Source organism: Penicillium longicatenatum (genome assembly GCF_028827895.1).
Source record: "Penicillium longicatenatum strain IBT 33135 chromosome Unknown contig_11_segment0_segment0, whole genome shotgun sequence".
Lineage (NCBI taxonomy): Eukaryota > Fungi > Ascomycota > Eurotiomycetes > Eurotiales > Aspergillaceae > Penicillium > Penicillium longicatenatum.
The window spans coordinates 973,491-997,590 of record NW_026643117.1 but is presented as its reverse complement, the minus strand read 5'-3'; the positions used below and the strand labels follow the sequence as shown (position 1 = coordinate 997,590).

Here is a 24,100-nt window from a genome sequence, read left to right as displayed (position 1 = left end):
CCTCATTCTACCAGATACATATAACATTGAATATCACATGTGCAGTTGTAGGGATGACTTACGAGGCCATGGCGGACTGACCAGTTGACCGTATGGGCTAAATTGAGCAAAATACCGGAAGCTCTGAAATGCCCTGTTTGATGTCTAGAAGCGAGATATGTAGTATTAGTAGACTTTATGCATGTTTAGGCAGCGAGCTTCGAATGAAGATGTAGGCACATCATACCGTCATCAGTGCTATTTTAGCATCTTCAGTGTTAACATAATACGCGGGCATAGCTCAACTTCACATGTGCACTGAGCACCTGGTTACTTTGGCTTACAATCTGTGTTTTGATTAACTCAGTGTCTGAACCAAATCACCATTCTACATCTACATATATGGAGCTGGACCTACAGAATTATCTGGTAAACCTCTGTCTGTTACCTGACTTGTTATCTTAATTACTAATGTGCATTTTGTGTTTAGCTGTTGCCGAGGAAATTGAATCCAAAAACCCCCTTATCTTTGGACCCAACGGGGCAGGTTCTCGGGTCTTCAGCCTAGCAGAGACGGCATTCACTCTCGGCATCATGCTAGGGCCTTTGATCTCAGGCTCGCTTTCGGAAGCTATTGGTTACTACTATATGAACGTGACATTCTGTAAGCATTCGCCATCAGCAGTTATTATTTTTCCATCCGCTAATCCTTCCGGTAGCATTCATGTGTCTAGTTGTTTCTGTGGCTTCTTTCTGTTTCCTCGGCCCCAAGAACGCGGAAGTGGAAATGTCATAATTGGCTTGATTCATTTAACCCGAAATAAACCCGAAATATAGAATAGCTGTTCAAATGAAGCAAATCCGCAAAATAGACTGGCTTTAATTCACACGCAAACGGACGAGACAATGTAACATGTTTAAATATGAGCATCGACAGCAAGCCATGCATCGCATTGAAGAGCAGGCAGACATGTAATTAAGTGGGCCTTCCGACACCCTGTCCATTCGCCCGGTCCCTTCTCGGTCACTTGCAAAATCTTGGTGTCGATATCAAGCCATAACTCATCAAAGCCATTTATTCTGAAATCAATCGTGCCTTTCACAAGTTTCAAATCCAAATTGATCTTGAACATTCGATTGGGAGTCCCTCGAAACAAACCTAAACTCATGCCATAAACTTCCAGTTCGAGTTCAGTGTCGTGGTTTTGTGTATCGGTGGAGCCAAAAACCTGTCCCAGACACCTAAAGTTAGACAGTGTTCACCAAGTCTTGATACAATTTTCTTTACCCTGAAGATATCCACACTTGTGTCAAAATACACCCGACTCTTGTTCTTCGACCCAGACAGCGGTGACGTAACCTCACTATTCTCAAGCTGAGCGACCCGATAGGAGCCATGTTCAGTCATGGACTTTTGCACCAGAACAGCTGTCCAACTTTAGTACAAGTTAAGTATTCTCAAGATCGCAGAAAACTCACCGGGATGAAACATGCTGGATTTTCTGTTCTCTACACGGGAATGAAAATATCGATGATAATGAAGAATTGGCTAGGTGAGGTATGCAGAGAAGGCTAGTGTCCTTTTAATCGAGGACAAAGGATTCGGTTTACGTGACTTCGAATTGTGGCAAACGTGAAGGAACACGAGAGCGGGGACACCGGGGGTTGATCAGTGGGGGTTTCGGATTCTTGCTTGGAAGTGGCTGGGAAGCACGAGTGGATCGAGGGTGGTTGCATGAAATTGCGGTATGTATGCGTTGTACAGACAAGTACGTAGGAACGGGATGAAAGATGGTATTGGATAACCAATATTTTCTTGATTTACATCCAATAGACCAATCAAAGTCTAGGGAGATCCACAATGCACAAGCAATTACTGTATTGTAACATCGCGGATACTTGGACGTATTATGATGCATCTGCTCTGGACTTGCCCCGAGCCCCGTCGCGGCCTGTTCATCGGATCTCCCAAGATTGACCGAGAATAAGATCCCCAGACTGGGTCCACCAAATTGAAGCTCGTGGGAATCGGGATTTGGAATGTTACACTAGCGGTAATATATACACTTACCTGGTCGAGGCCTGACGTATCTGGCTAGTTGCATAGTCAGATGTAGTGTAGTGGGAGACCCCCTTCCTTCCTTACATCATCATGGAGTAGGTACTTTGGCAAGGTTTAGCTACTGTATGAGGACAAGGTGAGTTGCAACAGCAAATTCATTTCTACTTTTCGTTTTCGTTCACAATGGGAGTTCCGAGGTGCTCCGATGCGTCCCACCAAGCCCGCACGTCCGAGCTCCTACCTACTCACGGACTTTAAATTTGACCGGGACATTCGCTGGCGCCCATGCCATCGAAAATCGATCTAGTAGCTGTGGTTTCATAAATCCCTTCGGCAAACTCATTTCGAAGCTACGAAAAAGATAAGCCAGAGTAAGGGTAAGTTGTGTCAAGACAAGACTTCAGGTTCGATGGTTAATTCCATTTGAGATAATTGTGGGAAGTCAAACTCACTTCTGGCCAGTGCACATCCTTGCACCCTTGCAAAATGCACAAAGATATTGATCCAAGCTGCCCGATTCGGGATTGAACCAACGGTCGGGATTAAAGGTTCTTACATCGGGACCCCATAACTCCTCGCTGAAATGCATCGTATATGCAGATATAGTAACGATGGTCTGGACGAGGTCAGAATTTTCAATATTATGAATCAATGCCAATTTGCTTCCTTACTCCGGGGGTAACTAGCTTTCCTTCCACAATTAATGGTGAAGACTCTGGAACAACACGCGGTAACCGTCCTGGAACGGGCATTCCAATCCTCAAAGACTCTTTGACACAGGCCATCTAGGCATCATGTTAGAGGCCCAGCAGTTCCAAGGCTTGATATGATCAGTGCAATTTACCAGGTAGTCAATTTTTTCCAGTTCCAGTAGTGATAAACATCCTTGTTCGTCAGGCTGGACCTTTTTCAATAGCTTTGCAAGTCTCTCCTGGATATTTGGTTCAGATATCATGTGGATAAGACCGCTAGTCAGAGCCGATGCAGTTGTGTCTGTTCCAGCAACAAGGGCTTCCACCGCTTCACCAACTTTCTCCTCCTTAAGCAGTGATTCTAACCTATCGAAGATCACTGGATGTTTCGTAGTATTGCCCTCGACCGCATAATGATCAACGCAGGTTTCAGCAAGCTAGCAATCAGAAGATTCACCTAGTCAGCAATCTACCTGCAACGGCAATACACTTAGCAAGCATGTCTTACCGTGATGACCTTGGTAAACGAGGAAGATGGACGGTCGGCCATCTTAGCCAATCCAGCCGGAGCCCACTCTAAGATGCTACGAACTATTGGCATAAGGCCGGCATCCCAGAAACCTTCGACGTAAGCATCGAGAGCTTGCACAATATGAGATTTAAACGTGTCTTCTTTCTCTTCGATGATATTTTCCGATTTAGCGAATGCAAAGTCGACGATGATATCAGTCGTCAAGCATCTGAATACGTGCGTTAGTGTTGATCCTAATTTACCCACTCAGCTTGTGTTTTTGAACCTAGCTGAATGCGCCATATGCATTGATGAATCTTTGTCTCTCAGCCTGTTAATCTTTTTGACCAAAGCTTGTATCTTGCCATGGATCATGGACTCAATTTTAAAGATGCCCTGCCGCGAGAATAATGGATTTAAACGCTTCCGCCTTTCTTTATGTAACCGCATATCAATTTCTGTGAAGGAAGTGTGGCTTGGCATCTCAGCCGAGAGTATAGAATGAAGCATCCTTTGGGAAGGGGTTTATGGTACTGTAGACCGTCTTATACTGATGGACATCGGTGATATGCAATTCGTTCGGTGCAACGCGCAAAGCCTTAGTTCCTATATGCAAAGTAGATTTAGCGACATATCCAAGTTGAGGAACACATCTCAGTCTCACGAACGGTATTTTTCATGGAGTCTTTCCAATTCCTTCTCAGGGAAACCTTTGGATATTTCTGAGAGCCATTGCTGAAATGATGTCGCTGCCAAAGGGCCATCAAATGATGATAGAGGGTGAAAGTAGTAGTAATACAGCTTCTTTGGAGCGTAGTAAACAAAGGCAGCAACAAGAAGCGCCGCAATAGTGTGCTGCATAATGAGCGGGATGAAAGGTACAGGCCAATTGGTAGGAATGAATCTTAGATTTAATCAACCACTCATCGGGAGAGCTAAATTATTAGCTGGGAATGAATCTACGTTGATTTGTTCTGAGAGACATACCATAGCCTAGCTGAATTCGCCTGACCGGGTACCGATTTTCTTTCAAGTCCCGTCCCCACTCTGGTTTCATACTAGTAATCGATCCAAGTGGAGCGTATGGGAACAGTCTCGGCGTAAAACCGGCGATCGATCCAATCCATCGATCAATGCAGTGCGATCGTCGGTTCACGCTCTCATCTGTATGTACTTCGTCCACGATCCACATTACTTAGAGTATAGATCAGCCGAAGCCACATTTTGCAAAACGTACTTGTATTTTTACATTACAGTATACGAGTTCAGAAGACGAGGAGCCTGACTACAGTGACGATTATTATTATATTATTATTATTTAATGCTACGCTGAAATCCCCTCGGGTTATATAGGATTACCACATGCTCAATGGTAACTTCTCCTGGCCAAACTTGGCTCAGAACTCCGGGCTCTATTTACTTCATCTTTCTTTATCTTCCACTTCTTATGCCCTCATTCTGCTCAATATCCAGCGTTCAAGCTCCTTACATGATGACTTCCGGAGAGGGTCGAGACACCGCAGAGGATATTTTGGCAACCGTCCAACGTAATGATATCTATGTCTTCGATCTCGTTGCCGCACAGGCTCAGATAACACCATCATCACAGGCCATTGCTACTACCTGCGAGTCTCTTACATACCAAGAATTGATGCGGCGTACTTCTTACATGTCTAAGACCTTGCAGAATGCTGGTCTTTGAGCACACGACCGCCTGATGCTTTTGAGCAGCAAAACTCCCAATACAATTGCTTCTTTTCTTGCAATGCTGAAGCTCAAAGCAATGTGCGTCATCGTGAACCCCGAGTTCCCGGAGGAGCGTCTAAGCTACATTGCCAACCACACTCGGTGCAAAGCCATTTTGACAGATGATTGCTTCGAGGAAAAGGCACGAAAGCTCGAGCTGCCCATAATTACTATCCCATCATCGTGGCCAGATGGCCCTGCGCCGGGGCTCGAAACTACTTCTGAACCATCGAATATCCCCCATACCGCTCGGGATGGTACAGTCGTCACCTTCACCTCTGGAAGTACGGGAAAGCCAAAAGCAGTCTTGTACAGCCATGCAGCTATGAGTAATATGGCAGTCGGTCTGGGTCGTGATTTCAAATATGGCACACATTCCTGAGTTTATCAATTTGTTGCATTTGAATGGGTGATCGCTCTTCACGACATCTTCATAACTCTGGTGAACGGCGGCACACTGTGTGTTCCCACGACCAATTAGATAGATAACGAGCTGGGCAAATCACTGCGCGTCTTGCGTGCCAACTATCTCAGCATCACTTCATCCCTCGTGAGCACGCTCGAGGATGAAGATTTGGAATTCGTCTCTACCTTGATTTTCGTTGGTGAGGCAACAAATCCTGAAGCTGTTATGCGACTGGACAAAAATGGTCGTAATGTCATCGTGAACTACGGCTGCTCTGAAGCAAACACGATTTTGGAAACCAACGTCCTGATCAAAGGAAGAGAATTGTTCTTCCTTGGGTCCAGTAGCACGACCAAGCCTTGACTGGTAGACCCAGACAATCACAATGTGCTGCTAGATACCCCGGGTGCCATTGGCGAGCTGATTTCTGAATCATGCACCGCGCCCTCGGGATTGATGACAGAGGATGGTTTGGGTGGTGATTGTTTTATTAGCCCTCCCAGTTGGAGAGCAAATTATCCAGCGTCTGAGTGGCACAATGTTAAGGCTGCGGTCGACAGCCCTGTCCTCCATAAATCTTTCTTCGTGTCTGGAGGTTCTCAGTGGAACCCCGAAGGGAACGACGCATGCCTTGATACCGGGCAATTAACCAAAAGCCTGCTAAGTACGAACGGATATGGTCAGTCAAAGCTTATTGCGGAGCAGCTCGTTGCCAGAACGGCCCCCGCTACCCAAGACGATACTTTGGGATTTGCGACCTTGAAGCCTGGTCTGGTCATTGGCAGTCAGAGCAACGGCGGGATTGCCAACACAGACGACCTTCTCTGGAGACTGGTTAAAGCATGTGTGTTGCTGGGTGCATACTGCGAAGAAGGGAATGGATAGGGATATATTTACATATCGCGAGGAGAGGATATCGGTCGTGCCATGATGACGGGTCTGGACGCAGATGCTCCCCACTAGGAAAAGAAGATGCTTTGTGGTATGCGAGTTAAGGAATTCTGGGCTGCTGTCAACGCAGCGCTGCCTCGAGCATTGAAAGGTTCTCGCTACGAAGATTGGCTTGCGTCTTTGCGCGATCAGGTCAGCCAACAAGGATCACAACACCCCTGTTGGTCGGTCATGCACTACATTGATCAGGGCCCAGATCTTCTGGGAAGTCCCGCGCCGCCATTGAATTTGCTGGCAGGTAACTCGGAAGAATCTGTGGAGGATTTGCAAGATGCTGTGACTTCTAATGTACATTACTTGTTAAGAGTCGGCTTTTTGGGAGAGGGTGAGAGAAGATTGGAGTCAACCGATTGCTTTGCACGGGGTAATGCTTTGTCAAATTTGACTACCTCATTGATACGGGCGCATTAGCTTCGGCTTTTGATAAGGTTGGTTTGAGTCATCTCAAGATTTGAAAATACAGAATGTATATTTATTCAATCTATCCGTCATTTTCGAGTATGTTTCAACGCCCTCATAAATATGCAAAAAAGATGGGTCAAGGCGAAGCGCTTTGTGTCCTTTCTTCAGGATTTAGCGCATAGATGGGCTATTATGCAAGCTCTGCCTTTGAATGGGTTCCCACAACCACCTTCTTTCGATATTGAGAAGCCCGGGGAGCTTTTCCTTGACTTGACCCCAGAGGTTCTTTCAGAGAGGCTTCAAGGGTCCTCGGCTCTTGGACTAGAACTCGAGAGCCTTCCGTGGGCCAATGTGGACATGATGAATATTGCATCCTATCAAGTGGAGCTCATGGATCTGCACATGTGTGATGAATTCGAGCCTTATGCATTCTTGACTGAGATCACGAAACTGATCACAGAGATTCAATTTTTTTCCCAAGCATAACTGTTGAAATCAAACACTCCTTTTAGTCTACAGCTTAGTATAAATGATCATATGGCCTTCTTCCATATGACAATGGACCTTTAGGGGTTCCAAATTTTCTGATGAATAGTATTTCGTGAAGCGCCATGAATATAATTCCTATCACAATCGGAGATAAAACCCGCTGTAGCGATTTTTTTTGGGCCAAATAGTAGTTTACTTGTCTTCGGGTTCAAGGAGAGGCGGCACTCTAAATTGCTGAGATAGTAACCAGTGACCAATAAACAACCAAGATCTGTCACTGATGTGCGCCTCTTGGCAGCGGAAGATGAACAGCCGCCCTGATTAATTGCTTATCTGCTAATCAGCTTATCAGCCGTTGTCAACTAAGATTCTAAGACAAGTACGTTCACATCGCCGACTAAAAATGCGTTCTCAGAGATTCACATGCAAATACGTGAATACTGGACAAGCACTTCAGTGATTGATCAAAATGGCTTTCGGTATCCTTGAGCTCACGTCAAGTTCATTTCCGTCAGGAACGAGCAACATACAAGACAACATCGAAAAAGACGAATCAGAAACGCGTGTTATCCGGGTTCCGCAGCCATCTCAATCGCCGTTGGATCCTCTGAATTGGTCCAGAATAAGGAAAGAGCTACTGTTTGCTACTATTCTTCTGGGTTCATCTGTCACGGGATCTATAGGCCTGGTTCTCGTGCCTGGGTTTACAGTGGTTGCTCAAGAGCTCAATGTCGAAGTGGGAAATATGACGCTTCTCAACGGCCTGTTGGTCCTGACTCTTGGTGTGAGCGCATATATCTGCTCTACCTTCGCAGATATATTCGGAAAGAGCCTTGTTTATCTTTTCACCATTCTCTTGGTCATTGCCGCGTCTTGCTGGGCTGTTGCTTCTACTTCATATGACTCCCTTCTAGGCTCTCGTGCTATTCAGGGTAAGCTCTTTCACTTTGTCTAACATCCATTATTACCACCGTGAAAGCTGAAGAATCAGATAGGTCTCGGGATGGGCGGTTTCTTCGCCCTCGCCGGTACAGCCTCGATAAACGATGTTTTTTTTGTTCACGAACGTGGAACGCGTGTAGGTCTTTGGAACCTTGGAGTCATCACGTCTGTGAACCTCACACCTGTCATCAGCGGTTATGTTATCTCAACCCTATCGTGGAGATGGAGTTTCTGGCTTGAGGCGATTATGTTCGGGATTTTGCTACTAGCAACATTCTTCTTTTTCCCGAGACAACTTTTGATCGTGCCGGTCCGTTGCCGCTTGAGCTAGAGAGTGGGCCTCTAGATGATAAAACTGTCCAAATATCTATGGTCTCCGACACCTTGACAGAACCATCTGGTCTACGGTGGCGCTGTTTATTAGGTGTTGAAGTAGTAAGGATGCCAGGATTGAAAAGCTTCTTGAACTCTATCGTCGCGCCTTTCGTTTTACTACCTCATCCGATTGTTATCTATGGTTCTCTGATGTGGGCAGTGACATTCACTTGGACCATTCTTCTGGGAGCTGTTGTTTCCCAGATCTTTACCCGTGCACCATACAATATGAACACGATTGCGGTCGGAAACTTATCTGGAATTGCACCTTTCATAGGATCGGCATTAGGAACAGTGATGGCTGGCTGGCTCTGTGATTTCTCTGCTACATATTTGGCGAAGCGCAATCACGGCACCTACGTGCCTGAATTTCGTCTTCTCGTCATCTTCCCTGCGGCCATTGCAATGGCCATTGGGAGCTTTGGTCTTCGCGCTGCCATTCACAACAGCATGTCTGCTATTGTCTGTGGAGTTTTCATGGCCATGATCAACTTTGCAGTTTGCCTTGGATGTACTGGAACTGTGTCGTATACCAGTGACGCGTGTGGTGAAAATGCCAGTGATGCATTCGGTATTGCCATGGTGAGTGCATCCCGTTCATACTTCTATTGAGTACTAAATCTCCAAATAGGTTATCAAAATATTTCTTGACACTCGAATACCCTATAGGAAACTATCCAGTGAAATATTCGCCTAAATTTACAAATATCATTACTACATGATTTATGTCTATGAGATGTCTAGCACATACGACCATAGGGTGTGGAGAACAGGGCTTCCCGTCCGCTCAGCCGTACTTAAGCCACACGCCGGTTAGTTAGTAGTATGGTGGGTGACCACATGCGAATCCTAACTGTTGTATGTTCTTTTTGTTTTTGCTTTTTTAGGAAGAGTAAAGTGCCCTTGATTTTTGTTTGATGTTGAGTTTGCGAGCGGTTATTTATCAGAGGCTTCTGCCGCCACAGAGTGCAATTATGTGTCCCGGGCCTCTATGTGCTCGGGTGTCCTTTGAATTATGACCAAAAAATCCATCCTTTACTTTTCGAATGACATCGATAGCTTTTTTCAGCCAGAGTGACCGGATTCCGGTCAAGAAAAATCAGGGTTCTAATCCAGAACTCTTTTTCGATCCTTTATAAAAGATTTATTCCCGAGGCATCTCCACTTTGGTAAGGTCTTGGTCTTTTTTTTCTCCCTTTCCTTCTCTCTCTCCTCTCTATCTTCCTACCTCTCCACAGCATATACCATATTATTCCTTCGTATTGGTTCGTAATACTTTGTTTTATAGCGTTCTTCATGAAAGCGGCTTATGTGCAATGCGGAGTGGGTAAGATATTATGGGGATAAAAGCCACCGACTTGGGGAGACTGTAAGCCGCCCGACTACCTACTTCAGAACAGGTCTGTAGATTCGATCGGCTACCATAGATTTTTCAAGCTCACAGGCCAGAGGATAATTTAATGATATAACATCCACTAATGTCGAAATCTCAATTCGATAAAGCGAAATGGTAAATACAGCAGAGGGGATAGCACGAGAGCAATTTCAAACCCAAGATCCCCTGTCTTCTCAGCGAGAGGCCCTGTATACCAGATCTGACTCATACACGGGACGATTAAGCCGAAAGAACATCCAATAGCCGCAATAGCGGCTATTCCAGTCGGAAGCTTGCTTGATCTATCGCAGTCCTCTGCGGTGTAAAGGGTGCAGTCAGCGTTGCGGAAGACAATATGCTCGGTCGCGATAACACCAACAAAGGCTGCAGACCAATATGCAATGACGTAAAGGAAATTCTCCAGGCTATTAAAGAAAGACTTGGCGGCGTAGATAGAAACCGGGATCGCGACCGCTGTATAGACGATGGTAAATAACGATCGCGGAACGCGTGCCATAATGGGAATGACAAGCTGAAAGTTCAACGAGATGGAATACATCGCGGCTGCCAGATTCCCCAAGAGGGAGAATGCAAGTAGGACAGAAATGAATTTCCCAAATCCGCCAGCGGGATGAAGCATTGCCTCTAAACCCCCTCCGGCGCTGTAGTCTGTGTTCCCGGCCGACCAAGACGCAATATTTGGCACAGCGGCACCGATTGCTGCACCGAGGACCATCAACGGCACTGAAGGTACTAGAAGTCCGGCATAGATGTATGCAAAGATTCGGTATGAAGAAACACTCGGGTCACAATAAACTGCGAAATCAGACGCCATTGCCTATCCCAGGTTAGTCTCTTAGGGGACAATGAAAAGGATAAGGGTCACCAACCGCCCAAGGAATGAGGAAACCAGCAATAACGCCCCCAAATGAGATAATCGTTGCAACTGCCGGAGGCTCCGTCGAGGATTGTTTGGAAAGATGATGGCCGCCGACTCCAGTCGCAATCACGATCGCGACCAGGGCAAATATCCACGAATACCGCTCGAACTGATGTAACAATCTGTATCCCCCAAAAGAGATTATCATTCCACACAGGGCAATAATCACAATTCCTGCGGTCGCATTGATGCTTCCACCTGAGACTGCGGCCAAAGTCAGGCCCCCGAGTACGCAGTCAATTATCCCAAAGCCGGCGATGGTACAGAGATTCAACACAACGATAATAGAAACAAGATAGTAGCTGTGGTATTTCCGGGATTATCAGTCTATCCATATTGGTCAAGGGCAAGTTGAACTAGGAGAAAATTACCCGAAAGTGAATCGTGCCTGTAGCATTTGCCGGAGTCCCGTTCTGGCACCGAATGTGCCCAAGAAGGCGGGTGGAATTGTGCATAGCAGACTGAAGAATAAGATAACAAGGGATGAATCTCGAAGACTAAGACCATATGACAGCGTTCCCACCATCCCTGTCACGATTCTAATCAATGTGAGAGAATGGACCTGAAATTTCTAAAAGAATGTTTAGACCCACGGAAGTAGATTTGTACTCATAGTGAACCACACGAAGAAAACATTGATGTATCTTTTGTCGTTTCGCTCCTCCAGAGGCACTGGAGCAATACCTCGTAGCTCAACGCCCCAAGATGCGACCTTGGATAGCCATGCCCTTGGGGAGTGATCGGATTGCAGCTCAGCTGTGGCAATATCACTGTAGGATGCCGTCGCTGGCAGCTTATCCGTAGATTTCTCCATAGCAGGTGTGGAACCCCAGAATTATTTCCAAAGATGGATTGACGAGGTGAATGCAGCATATGTGGGGAATCCCTTTTTGAAATAGACTTAATTTCAATTGCATCTAGCGGCTGGCTAGCTTGGGATAGACGCTGATAGGGATACGATAAGAGCCGATTGGGCAGGGAACTTGCCTGCCGGGAAGATTGGAAGAACTCGGAGCGATACTGTTCTGGACCAGGATTGTCCAGATTCCTGGCCGACTGTCAACATCGTCTTCAAAGTCTAGCTTCAGCGCTCTGTGTAGCTTCCACATGGGCCTTTACCGGGAACACTTGAGGTTGGTGGATAAAACTGTATATTCTGGCAAACCCGAGAAAGCACCGCCGCTCCTCCACTTTCGTGGTTAGATGTGGTCTTGAAAATCTGGAACCCTCATTGAAATATGCCTGTGTAATATTCTACAAACTACCCATAATCCCTAAGTTGCAATTCGGAATCTCAAAATTTAGTTTTTGTCTTACAATCACTAAGTAAATGATAAATGTTGCCAGGAATCGAGCTCATTGGCGATGCTCCACATCCAGACCAGGAAGACCAGCAGCTTCTAAATCTGCATTGACTTCTTCTAAATGATCCATAAAACCACCCTTGAAATCATCCCAGAATTCGACCGGTTGATGTTGCATTTTCCCGCTGCGCTCGAGTGCGTATTCTGTCAACGAGACATGGGAAGAGATATGCATCATGAATGCCATGGCCCCTTCGCCAACCCGTTCAGGTTGCAGGTCCATACAGGTTGCTTCCCTCCATCGCTCGTAGGATTCGCCGTGTGGCATGTAGCTTGGTTCGTAAGTGAGGCTCCCAGGGTGTAAGGAGGTAGCAGAGCCCGACCATGTTCCGTAAGTCATGCCCATGATCTCTGTCGCGACATTTCGATGATAATACGGCGGTCGGAAAGTATTGCGTGTGACACTCCATTTAGGAGTGAAGACTAAAAATTCGGACAAGGCCACTCCTGATCGCTTCGATCTTGCGGTGAGCACACAGTAGATGGAAGGATCGCTCTGGTCCCGATCAACAGTAGCAGTGTTGATAAACTTTTCCATGGCGTATTTGTAAGGAGCGTAGTTTCCATGCCACGCGATAACATCGAAAGGGGTATGGTCCTGCTCGTAGACAAACATATTTCCCATCAACTTCACGACAACCTCCCATTTAGACTGATCGATGTCGAAACTGGCTGTTGGGGTCTCAAAATCACGAGGCAGGGCCATGCCATTAGATCCGATCGGGCCCAGTTCCGGAAGCTCGTAATGGCTACCGAAAATCTCCTGAATGTATCCTCGGGCAGTGCCGTCCGGCAAGGTAACTGTGAATCGCATACCGGCTTGGATCACGACTAGCTCACCAGACCGTACCATCAGGCGTCCAAACTCTGTCTGGATATTCAATCTTCCTTCCTGGGGTACGATTAGAAGATCACCGTCGTTATTGCAAAATGCTTTGTTGGTCATTGGCGAATTGGCCGTATAGACATGCACGGCTAGACCTTCTTTTGATGCAGGATCGCCATGGCCGCTGATAGTTTTCCATCCTTGAATAAAGTCGATGGAACTCGATGACTCAGGAATACTAAAAGCATCCCATGCCATATCCTGCGGGGTAAAAGTGACCTTCTCATTGCTGGGTGAGAAGTTGGCTTCGATGTCCGGGTTTTTAGGTAGTGAAATCAGTTTTTTGTGAATCACAGACGGTCGGATGCGATAAAACCACGCATGGAGCAGAGATGCTCGCAAGGATACAAAGGGCGTGCCGTTGAGCTGTTCTGATACGAGGTCATATTTGCATTTTTGGGGGGTATTGCAAGCTCTTGGCAATGTGCCAGGGATTGCTTCCGATGCAAACCGATTTCCGAAGCCCACTTGATACAAATAGGGATCCTCCTTTGTTGGCGTGGATGAAAAAGAGGCAGTTGCAGATGCGCCACGGGCAAGCATATTGATACCTGGGGGATGGACAGAGAAATGCAAACGAAGGTGTCTTCCTAAAGTCCATGGAGGAGTTTAACCTTTTAGGAAGGACCGGCTCCCCACTTTGAACCGCAACTTTGACCCCGATCTTCTTATCTCAGCATCAACCAGATTGGCCGCGGGCAACCGGCATGCGACCGGCAGGCGACCGGCAGGCAGACTGATTGTCTTACTGCGTCTGTCGATAAGTTCGACCTCTCTCTTTCTATCTTTCTCCTGCCGGCCCCAAGGTCGATGAAGTCAGCAGGCACGGCTTAGCTGGATACGTTCCAATCATCAGAGTTCCACTATTCCGAGTATTCCCAACCTAAAAAGGCACTTATAATGTGCATGCCCCGACTTCCTGGTGTTATCTCGCCAGACATTCAAAATGGACCCTGCTATATTCCCACCTCGAGTGTTTATTGGCCTTGTCCTCCTGGTCGTCACGATCGGGGTGCTATACGGGAAACATGTCAATAAACTAAGGAAGCGTCTCCCTTTCCCCCCCGGCCCCCCGGGGAATCCAATCTGGGGTCATTTACAAGTCATCCCCACAGATCACCCGGAACACCAATTTGTGAAATGGGGAAAACAATACAACTCCGATATACTGTATTTCAATGTTCTCGGTCGCCCCATGGTTGTAATCAACAGTGTTGATGCAGCCCATGATCTAATGGATAAGAAAGGCGCAAATTATGCCGATCGCCCTCGCTTCGTTCTTTTCGAAGTAATGGGGTGGGGTGTCACCCTCACTTTTCTTCGGTGGTCGCCTCGATTCAAACTCCATCGCAAGCTCCTTCAGCAGTCTTTCACCCAAACAGCTTGCAAGCCATATCGACCTATCCAGCAGGAGGAAGCCCGTCGGGCTGTCAAAGCTATTTTGCACAAACCAAAAGATTGGGAATTGCTACTGCGGCAATTTTCCACTGCTGTTGTATTACGTATTGGATTCGGGATTGATGTTCAGGAAGAAAATGATCCCTACGTCAAAATGGCAATTAATGTCGAAGAAGCCACCGGCAAAGGTGGTGTCCCGGGCGCGTCAATTGTTGATTTCTTCCCTATTTTCCGCTATCTACCAAATATCTCCGAAAGGATCTTTACAATCTTTCAGCCCTTGGTCCATGCCCGCCGCTCAAAGCCTACTATTCAGAAACTACACGATGTACCTTGGGATGCAATGGAGTCATCTATTCGGTCTGGCGTAGCAACTCAACCATCTTTTATGCTGAACCATTTTGGTCAATATCTTTCAAATCAGAAACTTGGTAAAGCTAACGACATTACTATTGCCGACCTGAAAGGTGCCGCTGGGGCTATTTCGATCGCCGGTGGCAACACGACATGGTCTACCGTGATTGTGTGTGTCCTTAACCTTATGATACACCCAGAAATCCAAGTGAAGGTACAGGATGAGATTAATAGAGTGGTTGGACTAGACAAGAATGGAGACATTGTTCGATTACCCAATTTTGAAGATCGAAAACAGCTGAAATATCTTGAAAACGTCATCCAAGAAGCAACACGTTGGGCCCCACTATCTCCACTTGGTGTGCCCCATGCTTCGCTTGCCGACGATACCTACCGTGGTTACTATATTCCAGCTGGATCGGTGGTATTCGCCAATGCCTGGGCTATGTCACGGGACGAGCGCTTCTATTCATCGCCGGATGATTTCAACCCAGACCGATACATTCCTCGTACGGAAGGTGGAGACGAGGAACCTCTCCCTGAAGGACCTTTTGGATTTGGAAGAAGAGTTTGCCCCGGGCAACATCTGGCTCTCGCCGGAGTTTATATAGTCGTCGCAACTTTGTTGGCAACTATGGACTTGAGGTGCCCCGTTGATGCAAATGGTGAAAGGATCGAGCCGCGAGTGACATTCTCAAATGGACTGAGTGGTGTTCCCGACAGTTTTCCATGTGTCATTACTCCGCGATCAGAAAAAGCCAAGGAGCTGCTGTTTACGAGCTAAATATATCAGAGCATTCTACGAAATACACTTGCTGATGAAAAATGTCACAAGCTTATTTTTTTCATCATATATTATATAAATTGAGCCACGAATAATGCTCTTCAGATCTTTGGTAACTATTTTCAGTCGCATCTTCCTCTTTCATAGTGGTATTGTTTAAAGGTTAAATCTCAATTTGCAATAGGGAGAGCAAATCCTCTGCGAACCTGTTCGGCGCAGTCCCGAAGAAGTTTAGCGCCTTGTTTTAAGATACCTAGGGACGCGATGTTGTCAGTTGATGAATGGAAATGAATGCCCACTCGATGGAAGCTCTTACCACTCATGGACAGGAGAGCATGCGTTGACCCTTCATAAAATTCAATAACCACTTGATTGTCTCTGCCAGTTGTCTCCCAGGCCTTTTTCAATGGGCCCGCGTAAGCCTGCGCTTCCGGTGCAAGGAGATCCTGGCCTGAGACAGCTATCCATGTCTTCGGACTCTCAGCCAGTTGCTCAGGTGTCGCCAAATTAGGAGAAGCATCCCAGCTCATGGCGTCAGATGGGTTCGGGAGATACATGCGTCGATACCACTCCATCCGGGCTGGAGTCAACCATGGCGCATGTCGATTCCGCTTCCAGATAGTAGACACTGAGGCAGTGTTATCGATAACAGGGAGAACAAGTATTTGAAAGCAGATATCAATCCGGGGCTCCAGTTGTGAAGCTTTAATTGACAGCACCGCTGCCAGATTTCCGCCGGCTGACGTTCCTCCTATTGAAATGCGCGTGTTGTCGACGTTCAAGGTGCGAGCTCCTTCTGCGCTATATGCCCACTTCAACGCGTCGACCGCGTCTTCAATTGCTGCAGGGTACGGGTGCTCGGGCGCTAGACGGTACCCGACCGTCACCACCACGCAACATGCGGTCGCGCAGATCAATGTGCAAAGGTCATTTCCATCATTGATTCCACCAATCGACCAGCCGCCCCCGTGGAACCAGATGTGCACTGGCCAACCAAGGGTTGGTCTTTCTCCATCTGGAGTAAAAACGCGAATCTTGTACTTTCCACGGTTGAAATCCTGAGTGTTTGCTGTTTTTGTGAGTGCTGACTCTGTAGATGACCAGGGCCGCTGTGCTGTTCGAGCTGATCCGTCCCATGGTTTTTGATCATCAGGGATCACATATTGAAAGTAGCTCTCGTGGAACTTGATATATTGCGGGTCTAGCAGTGGACGGACCGCCGGGTGAATTGGTTGATAAGCTCTAGCTGGTCGTTCTGACGCCATTAGTGAAGGTAGTTTTCAGCAAGAAAATGGAAAATGAGAGACTTTATCAAATTTGAGAAATTTTCCTACAATGCTAATAGGAAAAGTGTCAGACCGTGAATATGGTGTGTTCGAAATTATCTGATTGGCAACTCCGGCAGGCAAATCCTTATCGGCCAGGATCCAATTTCCCCGCTTCAAGCTTGATATATGTGTCAACAAGTATGCATCTAAACTGTCTCTGTATGTCAGGCACATTTTTTTTTTTTTTTCTTCAGCCATAATTCAACTTTTCAGCCATGTCATATAATCTCCAACACGCGTCATCAACCTCATACGCTCGTTCCGGCTTCTCAAATCGCATGGGATGGGGTAACCGACCAGCATTGCTTATCATCGATGTCTGCAAGGCGTACTGGACTGAGGGATCGCCTCTTTCACTTTTGGGGAACCCAGCTGCAGAGCTGGTGCCGGACTCGATACGACAATTGCTATCAGCTGCGAGAGAAGGGGAAGTTCCTGTAATTTGGAGTGAGGTAAAATATTCAAGACCAGACATGAGCGATGCAGGATTATTCTGGCTGAAGGCAAAGCCTCTAGATGTCTGGTTAAAGGGTGACAACAGGGGGCTTGCCGATTATATGGATGGCCTTGAGCCGGCTATTGACGACACTGTTATTGTGAAAAAGTACGCGAGCGCGTTTTTTGGTACAACTTTGGCGACTGAGCTCCAGGTATGTCCCAATACCAACAGATATAATTACCGTCAAATCTGAGATTGCTGTATTTCGCAGACCCTTAATGTTGATACACTTGTTATCTGCGGAGTGAGTACATCAGGCTGCGTGAGGGCAACCACGCTCGATGCAATGCAGCACGGATTTAGACCTATGGTACGTAAATTTTTATCGACCAAAAGTTTTCCGGAATGATTTTCAGACCTAAAAATTTAAAAGGTTGTAGGTACTGCTTGTGGAGATCGCACAGCCGAAATTCAAAATGCGAATCTATTCGACCTCGATGCAAAGTATGCGGACGTTGTATCAGAGCACGAGGCGATGGCAAATCTTAGAAAGAAATGGTGAATGATTATGGTATGCGCTGAATAAGTAGCTATCAAGTTGACTACATCCAAATGACTGCCACCACAGGTGTCGGATCTCTTTACTATTTGGTAGTCTAGAGATTCTCATGCATGGAGAGTGAAGCACTCGCATCCATGTAAATGCTGCAAAGGTTTTCAATGAACATAACTTCTTGATTACCCTAGAGTTGCAAACTCAAGATTCATAGAGCCCATAATTATTTCGCTCCAAGGATAAGTTTCGAATTCCATCAGCATCACGTCCGTCGGGAACGGATCGTTCAGCCGAGGCAAAACCCTTGATGAAAACTGCTGTGTCTCACTCCCGGGTGTGGATAATCCATTTAGCGAGGAGTTCCCGGCTAGGTCAGTCAGTTCAACTTCAGTGACCCGGTCGAGGGCCCTTGCACTGGCTCTGCAGAGAGCCTTGTTCCAACGTCGAGCAAGGGGCCAGGCATGCTGCAACTCCCCCAGCCCCGCTAAAGATTTCCGGAGAATCTCCTCAGCCCTTGGTGCAGTACTTGGGCAGATTTCTGGTTGTTGGTTTAGATGGTTTGCCAAAGAGCCGCATACGTAGATGCAAAAAACGATCAGGGCTGGGAAGCCTTGGTCATGGGAACGAAAGTCAAAGAATGCATCAATTTGTTCGTGAAGAATTATCATATTCTCGAATAACTCCATTGTAACAGAGTCCGGGTTTTGTGAGTCATGTCCAGTTTGCAAACAATGATCGATTGTCTCGGAATTTGATCCGTCGTGGAGATATCTTCGGCGTAAAACAATATTACTCAATCTCAACACCATCACAGCTGATAGATATGCCAGGTCTAGTCCTTTCGCTTTGAACTCTCGTAGGTTCCAGATTGACCAGCAATGATGTGGTGGGGTGTTTCTTTCGAATTCATCTAGCGCGGTCGATAGCCTTGTATATTCCTCTCGGCTCAACTTCACTTCGTCGTCAGGAAGTTCTTGCCCTGTATCAGTGCCAACAACTCGCGCTACTTGGCCCCACATATTGTGTGTTTGTAAGAGAGTTGCGAATAAAGATCGCGTCGCCGAATGGGCAAGTGAGGGATCTTTAAGAGCCGGCAGTGTCCCAGCCAGGGGTACTCGGGGGGTGACCAAGTTTCCAAATGCAAATTCATGCTCTGTACAGGGTAAAAGAGCAGATATGTCACTATATGAGATTGACACAGGGGAACTCAGACCCGAGAGTAGATTGTTATAGCTCTCTAGCATCCAAAACGTTCGTCTCCCTGCCTCCGCGTGTACGAATTGCTCAGCCGTCGCATCATCGGGTAAACGGTAGGTCTCTTCCCGATGTAATCGTAAGATTCCGGCCATAGTCACTGCAATGCCCATGTGCATTGAGCTTCGATGTTTGTCGCCTTTGCCCCACTCTGCAATACTCAAAAGGAAGAATCCTTGCGTCGCTTCCAAGGTCGGAACATACATCTGCTCGGGCACTAGCGCAGCCGCCCGACTGAGAAACAAGTCGGTCGCACTCAAGCCATCCCCATATCGGGTGACTAGGCAAGGGGTGAATCGAGCTGAGATACTCAAAATGCTAAACAGTAGAAAGCTGCTGACTGAATCTGGGTCTTTTCGTAGCCGCTCAAATAATAACGTTTTTGGTAAGAAGCCGAGCTGGAAGAAGGACGTTGTGAATATGTATACTCCCTCAACCAGCTCTTCGAAGGGCGGTAACGTTTCTCCAGCATCTGGAATGGGCGTGACTGAATAGTGTTCTGTTTTTCTCGCTGCCGGTGCGGGTAACGGTGCCGGGGATTCACTCGTCTGGAAAGTCCCGTCCAGCTCAGTGGACGACGCAGAGAACGTTGGGACAGGGCTGGTTCTCCTACAAGGAATAGAGGTGCGAGCTCTCGGGCGGCGGAATTCGCGATCTTTGTCGGGCTGGCCTCGTTGAAGAAATACACAGTCCTTCCCACTCTGCCGACACAACTGACAGGGTGCCCGGCCATCATTCACGCACTTGGTCCGGAGCCGGCGACATTGCCGGCAGGCTTTCGAATGTCGAGTGAATTTCTTGATTGGAACCTCCGCGGTCTGCTCCATTGCGGTTGGCATGATTTGATTTCAGGTGATCAAACACCTCATAAAATTGCCGGTCGAAAGTTGCCGCCGTCGAGAGTTTTGCCGGAGTCAAGATATGTCGCTGGTCTCTTATCTCTCCGATGGCTTTGACCACATCTTATCTTCCTTGATAAGGGCGTATTCCGGCAATTTCCAAAATGTCTCGGCATCTGAACATTGCCGGCCATCGAGCTAAGCTCTCTGGCATATGTCGCATCGCGAATTGAAGACGAACTTCCTCAGTTTCCCAACATTGGATTTCCACCCGCCCAATCGGCCATCTGTTGGACCACCTCGACATGCTTTTAGGATAGAGGTCAGTTTCAAACCTGGCATATGATATCGTCAACGTCCTCATAGAATGATTTGAATTGTCAATACTACGTGGCCAGCCCTTGACACATAGTGATACCTAGGGATACCACGCCCACCGCGATACCAGACATAGAAAAGAGGCCACTCATGATGTTCGCTGATAGTTAATTTTCTGAGGACATTGCGACTAAAGTGCAGGGAAAGATCTACCGTCGAGTTGATTTAAAAGGGCAGATGACCCCGAAGGTGTTGGACTGCAACGACTAATGAGCGCCTAAGCACCCTTATTTCGTGGCGCGGCTTACCTTTGAGTGAATTTTGGTGTAAACCAAATGCCCCTGCTAACCACACACATCGGGATTTCAACCACGGTTGTGGCTTTGATCTTTAGGCTGGCAAAGTTTTTCACGAGGGAACTAGTGCCTAAAAAACAACTGGTTATATTAATGCTAGTAGGGATAGCCGCGATTCTTCTCCAAAATACAGTGTCGCAAATAACCAGACCCTCAACACCCTTACTATGCTCTTTTGTGGCTATGTGCAAATTCCAGGAGAAAAACTCCTTGAGAATGAGGTATGCGGCCCAATAATATTCGATCCATGCTCAGCTCAAAAGGCCAATGCGGCGGTTGCAGGACGACGATTCTCGCTCGCTCTCGCCCTGCTTCTCACCCTGTATATTGTGCACTCACCCTTCTAACCTGCGGTCGCGCGACGCTCAAGCGGCGCTCACCATATTCTCACCCGAGCAGCACCCATACGACTATTGACCGCATTCAAGCCACATACATCCGCACGGCCAGTTCTTTACATAGCCTTAGCACTCTATAGAGGCGATGAAACTGATACTAGGTGAGTGTGGGTGATATGGGTGAGAACTTCGCAGACCGGGCGAGAGAGGTGAGAACGGGGTGAGATTTCTCACCTAGGTGCGTAATGGGGCCCAGCGTAGGGCTTTCTAGCCTACCCCTTCGTTTTTTTTTCCCAAATGAAAATTATATAAATCAGTATCCTAGGGCCTTCCATATCCTACCGATAGCAGCAGCAGCAAGAGGACGCCCTTGCGACGGCTACTGAGCCACGGGTTTGCTATAATTCCTCCTGCCTATACAAGCCATGTCAACGGAGCAAGATATGCAGAAAGGAGGCATATAAGTACCATGTAAGAGGCGTATGAGTATATCTCTATATACTTCGGTTGGGAGAAAGGTTATCCCAACCAGCTCGGGTAACTGATTAGATAAGCCGCACAACAGAAGTAGAACCATAGTGGAGGCCCCGGAGGCTCCCTAGTGATTATACTAGTACTAATACAACACAATAGGTATATTATTACACTATTGTATAGTTCGTGCTTATCACTCTTCTCCAAACCCCCAGTATAAGGCAGCGGCCTTAATATCTATCTCCAGTTAAGAGATCGTTCGATTGGCAACATAGGTGTTCCTTCCACCATGTTTAGTCCGGGTATACATACGTGGTGCGTCAATATGGTTTACGAACCATTTTTCAAGTTGAACTTTGACCCACGGGGGTTCTTCTTCATCGAGTGGCAATATTTCACTTTACAAGGCGAACCACTATAAGTCTTTATCTAAACATACCTATTCAGAGCTGATATTCTTTCAAGAGACGAGATTCGCGGGGTGTGGGCAGCAATCGACTCCAACCGCATTCTTCCGACAAGCCAGAATTTCCCTGCATTGCTACAATAACCGATGGTGATTCAAATAATAAAGGATTCTGGAGTGATTGGCTCCTTGTATATTGTCGGGGCGACGAAGTAAGTGCTTACGCCAGGGCCCTTATATCTCGGTTCAAAGCTGACAAAAGTTTGTTACAGCCATACGCAAACATCAGCAAGGCTATTGTCTTATTTGTGAGTTACTTGCCCAATGATGACTGCTAGTGATTGCCTGCTAATTTTTATAAGGGCATTTTCGATTCGACAAGCAACCGTGTTGGGTAAATTGAACCAACCTCCCATTGAGAGTGTAGCGGACTGGACGACCATCCCAGGTCATATTCTGAAAATCACTGGTCCGTAAAAGCGTCTATAATGAGATATGCTCCGCAGGAATCCCATATTGCGAAGTACTATCCCGGAAGTGTCTTGGTGCCCTGATGCCTTGGTGACAAAATGAAAAGTGCAATTGCACTGCAACGATTTCCCAACCCATATGCAACTAATAACATTCCCATTGATATTTTCAACTTCTAATTCAGTTTATCTGGGATGCGTGCTCTTTCTCCACTATCCGGTTTCTCAGTTTCCTCGTCTTACTTTACCTGGCATAGTCTAACGGGCCGGCGGGTGCAACCTAATTCTGCTCTTGGCGGGCCCACACCACCACTTCCTTGAAGTTTAGTTGAAAGGGAGCCATATGTTTGTATCTGCAACAATACTTTTTTTTTCTTCTTTTTCCATTATAGACTACAGACTACATTATGCTATTTTTCAGAAAACGCATTGGACATGGCCAGAGGACAGACATAAATCACGACACTGAACAACATCAGAAACATTTATCAACTTCAACAACATATTTGTTTCCAACCCCCTTCACATGGTAGTTGATCATCTTGTTTGTGATCTTCCCTGCTTTTTCGTCTATCAAAAACGAGTCGATGCCATCTTCGACCGTGATCCTATGTCCGTTGTCATAGGACCATCGCTCAGTCACCCAGTAGTGATTCGGTTTGACGATTGTATCAAGAATATTGTAGCCAGTGGTAGGTAGCTTGCTATTCAACAATCTCGCTGACTCCCTAATCCCAGCATGTCCCTTGAACAACCGGTCAAACGTGCCAATGAGAGCAAGATTGAGATCGGGTGAATAATTCCGCTGAATATCACGAGGAACATCTCCGATGTAGCGCAGAAGGATGTGCTCCCAGTAGACCCGCAGGACCGTCCGATTCTTATCGTCGGAGAAATTCCAAGCAAGAAGGTATTCCAGTACCTCCCTTGGGGGTTTACTAGCGGGGTCCTCAACTTGCTTAGAGATCTCGTTGAACTGCTTCTCCAACCAGTCCCTGCCCTTTTCCAAGCGGGGATCGGTCACGGTCACCTTTGGTGATCCTGGTCAATTGTTCAGCAATGAATTTATGATCGCTTTCGAGTGCCAACGTGAAGATTGTGCGACTGTCGTCGTCTCTGTCATTGATGTCGGCTCCTTTCTCCAGAAGCAAAGTGACAGCATCTAGATGGCCCGCAATAGTCGCGAGGAGCAAAGGGGTGCACCCAAGGAATCGAACTTTGGGATCTTCGGGCTTCTTAAATAACTTCTTTATAGCCGCACAGTCGCCTTTCATTGCAGCGTCGAAAATCGGGGCCCAGCCATCGGGTTGTTCGGTGACTGGCTTGGCACCATTGGCTGGTTTACTGACAGGAGTGGGACCGGGCGTCTGACTGGATGGCATGATGGTAGATGAACGGCTGAAGTCGAATTCTCGACCAGGCAGATTGAAATTAAAATTGATATCCTTTTCTCCAAAGCAATTGGTTTTTCGTGGATGATCGGAAGTAACGGGATCTCTCGAGGATCTCGACATCTCTTAAATGACCCATCATCGTTCCTAAGAAAGCATTAAGCTCCGAGTATTCATCGTAATGAGATTATCATTGACGACAAAAGAGTCTAAGAAAGCATCTCGAATGATACTCGTTGTGCCCGTATGTAGAGCTAGATAGAGCAGTCCTGATG

General features: G+C 46.9%; 13 protein-coding genes across 13 annotated transcripts; 6 read left to right on the top strand and 7 right to left on the bottom strand.

The window, feature by feature from the left end:
- Positions 1-896: 896 nt before the first annotated feature.
- N7484_000366 (uncharacterized protein) lies at positions 897-1,471 on the bottom strand (the record flags this gene model as incomplete). Its single annotated transcript, XM_057110787.1, has 3 exons — positions 897-1,208; positions 1,268-1,407; positions 1,459-1,471. 3 exons carry the CDS (start codon positions 1,469-1,471, stop codon positions 897-899), a joined length of 465 nt encoding a protein of 154 aa, XP_056978013.1.
- A 1,018-nt stretch (positions 1,472-2,489) lies between these two features.
- On the bottom strand, positions 2,490-4,105 carry N7484_000365 (cytochrome P450; the record flags this gene model as incomplete). The annotated part of the gene is made up of 6 exons (XM_057110786.1): positions 2,490-2,657; positions 2,713-2,826; positions 2,886-3,170; positions 3,242-3,473; positions 3,796-3,850; positions 3,913-4,105. The coding sequence occupies 6 exons, from the start codon at positions 4,103-4,105 to the stop codon at positions 2,490-2,492; spliced, it is 1,047 nt and encodes a 348-aa protein (XP_056978012.1).
- Positions 4,106-4,736: 631 nt separating this feature from the next.
- N7484_000364 (uncharacterized protein) lies at positions 4,737-4,946 on the top strand (the record flags this gene model as incomplete). The annotated part of the gene is made up of 1 exon (XM_057110785.1): positions 4,737-4,946. One exon carries the CDS (start codon positions 4,737-4,739, stop codon positions 4,944-4,946), a length of 210 nt encoding a protein of 69 aa, XP_056978011.1.
- A 63-nt stretch (positions 4,947-5,009) lies between these two features.
- N7484_000363 (acetyl-CoA synthetase-like protein) lies at positions 5,010-6,281 on the top strand (the record flags this gene model as incomplete). The annotated part of the gene is made up of 3 exons (XM_057110784.1): positions 5,010-5,274; positions 5,476-5,739; positions 5,794-6,281. The coding sequence occupies 3 exons, from the start codon at positions 5,010-5,012 to the stop codon at positions 6,279-6,281; spliced, it is 1,017 nt and encodes a 338-aa protein (XP_056978010.1).
- Positions 6,282-6,368: 87 nt separating this feature from the next.
- On the top strand, positions 6,369-6,758 carry N7484_000362 (acetyl-CoA synthetase-like protein; the record flags this gene model as incomplete). The annotated part of the gene is made up of 1 exon (XM_057110783.1): positions 6,369-6,758. The coding sequence occupies one exon, from the start codon at positions 6,369-6,371 to the stop codon at positions 6,756-6,758; it is 390 nt and encodes a 129-aa protein (XP_056978009.1).
- Positions 6,759-7,707: 949 nt separating this feature from the next.
- On the top strand, positions 7,708-9,252 carry N7484_000361 (uncharacterized protein; the record flags this gene model as incomplete). The annotated part of the gene is made up of 4 exons (XM_057110782.1): positions 7,708-8,170; positions 8,234-8,429; positions 8,450-9,137; positions 9,187-9,252. The coding sequence occupies 4 exons, from the start codon at positions 7,708-7,710 to the stop codon at positions 9,250-9,252; spliced, it is 1,413 nt and encodes a 470-aa protein (XP_056978008.1).
- Positions 9,253-10,030: 778 nt separating this feature from the next.
- Positions 10,031-11,684, bottom strand: N7484_000360 (purine-cytosine permease family protein; the record flags this gene model as incomplete). The annotated part of the gene is made up of 4 exons (XM_057110781.1): positions 10,031-10,768; positions 10,821-11,172; positions 11,242-11,409; positions 11,464-11,684. The coding sequence occupies 4 exons, from the start codon at positions 11,682-11,684 to the stop codon at positions 10,031-10,033; spliced, it is 1,479 nt and encodes a 492-aa protein (XP_056978007.1).
- A 542-nt stretch (positions 11,685-12,226) lies between these two features.
- Positions 12,227-13,663, bottom strand: N7484_000359 (uncharacterized protein; the record flags this gene model as incomplete). The annotated part of the gene is made up of 1 exon (XM_057110780.1): positions 12,227-13,663. One exon carries the CDS (start codon positions 13,661-13,663, stop codon positions 12,227-12,229), a length of 1,437 nt encoding a protein of 478 aa, XP_056978006.1.
- A 403-nt stretch (positions 13,664-14,066) lies between these two features.
- N7484_000358 (cytochrome P450) lies at positions 14,067-15,656 on the top strand (the record flags this gene model as incomplete). Its single annotated transcript, XM_057110779.1, has 1 exon — positions 14,067-15,656. The coding sequence occupies one exon, from the start codon at positions 14,067-14,069 to the stop codon at positions 15,654-15,656; it is 1,590 nt and encodes a 529-aa protein (XP_056978005.1).
- Positions 15,657-15,826: 170 nt separating this feature from the next.
- N7484_000357 (alpha/beta hydrolase) lies at positions 15,827-16,921 on the bottom strand (the record flags this gene model as incomplete). The annotated part of the gene is made up of 1 exon (XM_057110778.1): positions 15,827-16,921. The coding sequence occupies one exon, from the start codon at positions 16,919-16,921 to the stop codon at positions 15,827-15,829; it is 1,095 nt and encodes a 364-aa protein (XP_056978004.1).
- A 341-nt stretch (positions 16,922-17,262) lies between these two features.
- On the top strand, positions 17,263-17,985 carry N7484_000356 (uncharacterized protein; the record flags this gene model as incomplete). The annotated part of the gene is made up of 3 exons (XM_057110777.1): positions 17,263-17,634; positions 17,695-17,793; positions 17,857-17,985. The coding sequence occupies 3 exons, from the start codon at positions 17,263-17,265 to the stop codon at positions 17,983-17,985; spliced, it is 600 nt and encodes a 199-aa protein (XP_056978003.1).
- Positions 17,986-18,161: 176 nt separating this feature from the next.
- Positions 18,162-20,072, bottom strand: N7484_000355 (Zn(II)2Cys6 transcription factor; the record flags this gene model as incomplete). Its single annotated transcript, XM_057110776.1, has 1 exon — positions 18,162-20,072. One exon carries the CDS (start codon positions 20,070-20,072, stop codon positions 18,162-18,164), a length of 1,911 nt encoding a protein of 636 aa, XP_056978002.1.
- Positions 20,073-22,909: 2,837 nt separating this feature from the next.
- On the bottom strand, positions 22,910-23,816 carry N7484_000354 (ankyrin repeat domain-containing protein; the record flags this gene model as incomplete). The annotated part of the gene is made up of 2 exons (XM_057110775.1): positions 22,910-23,475; positions 23,540-23,816. 2 exons carry the CDS (start codon positions 23,814-23,816, stop codon positions 22,910-22,912), a joined length of 843 nt encoding a protein of 280 aa, XP_056978001.1.
- Between the last annotated feature and the right edge of the window lie 284 nt (positions 23,817-24,100).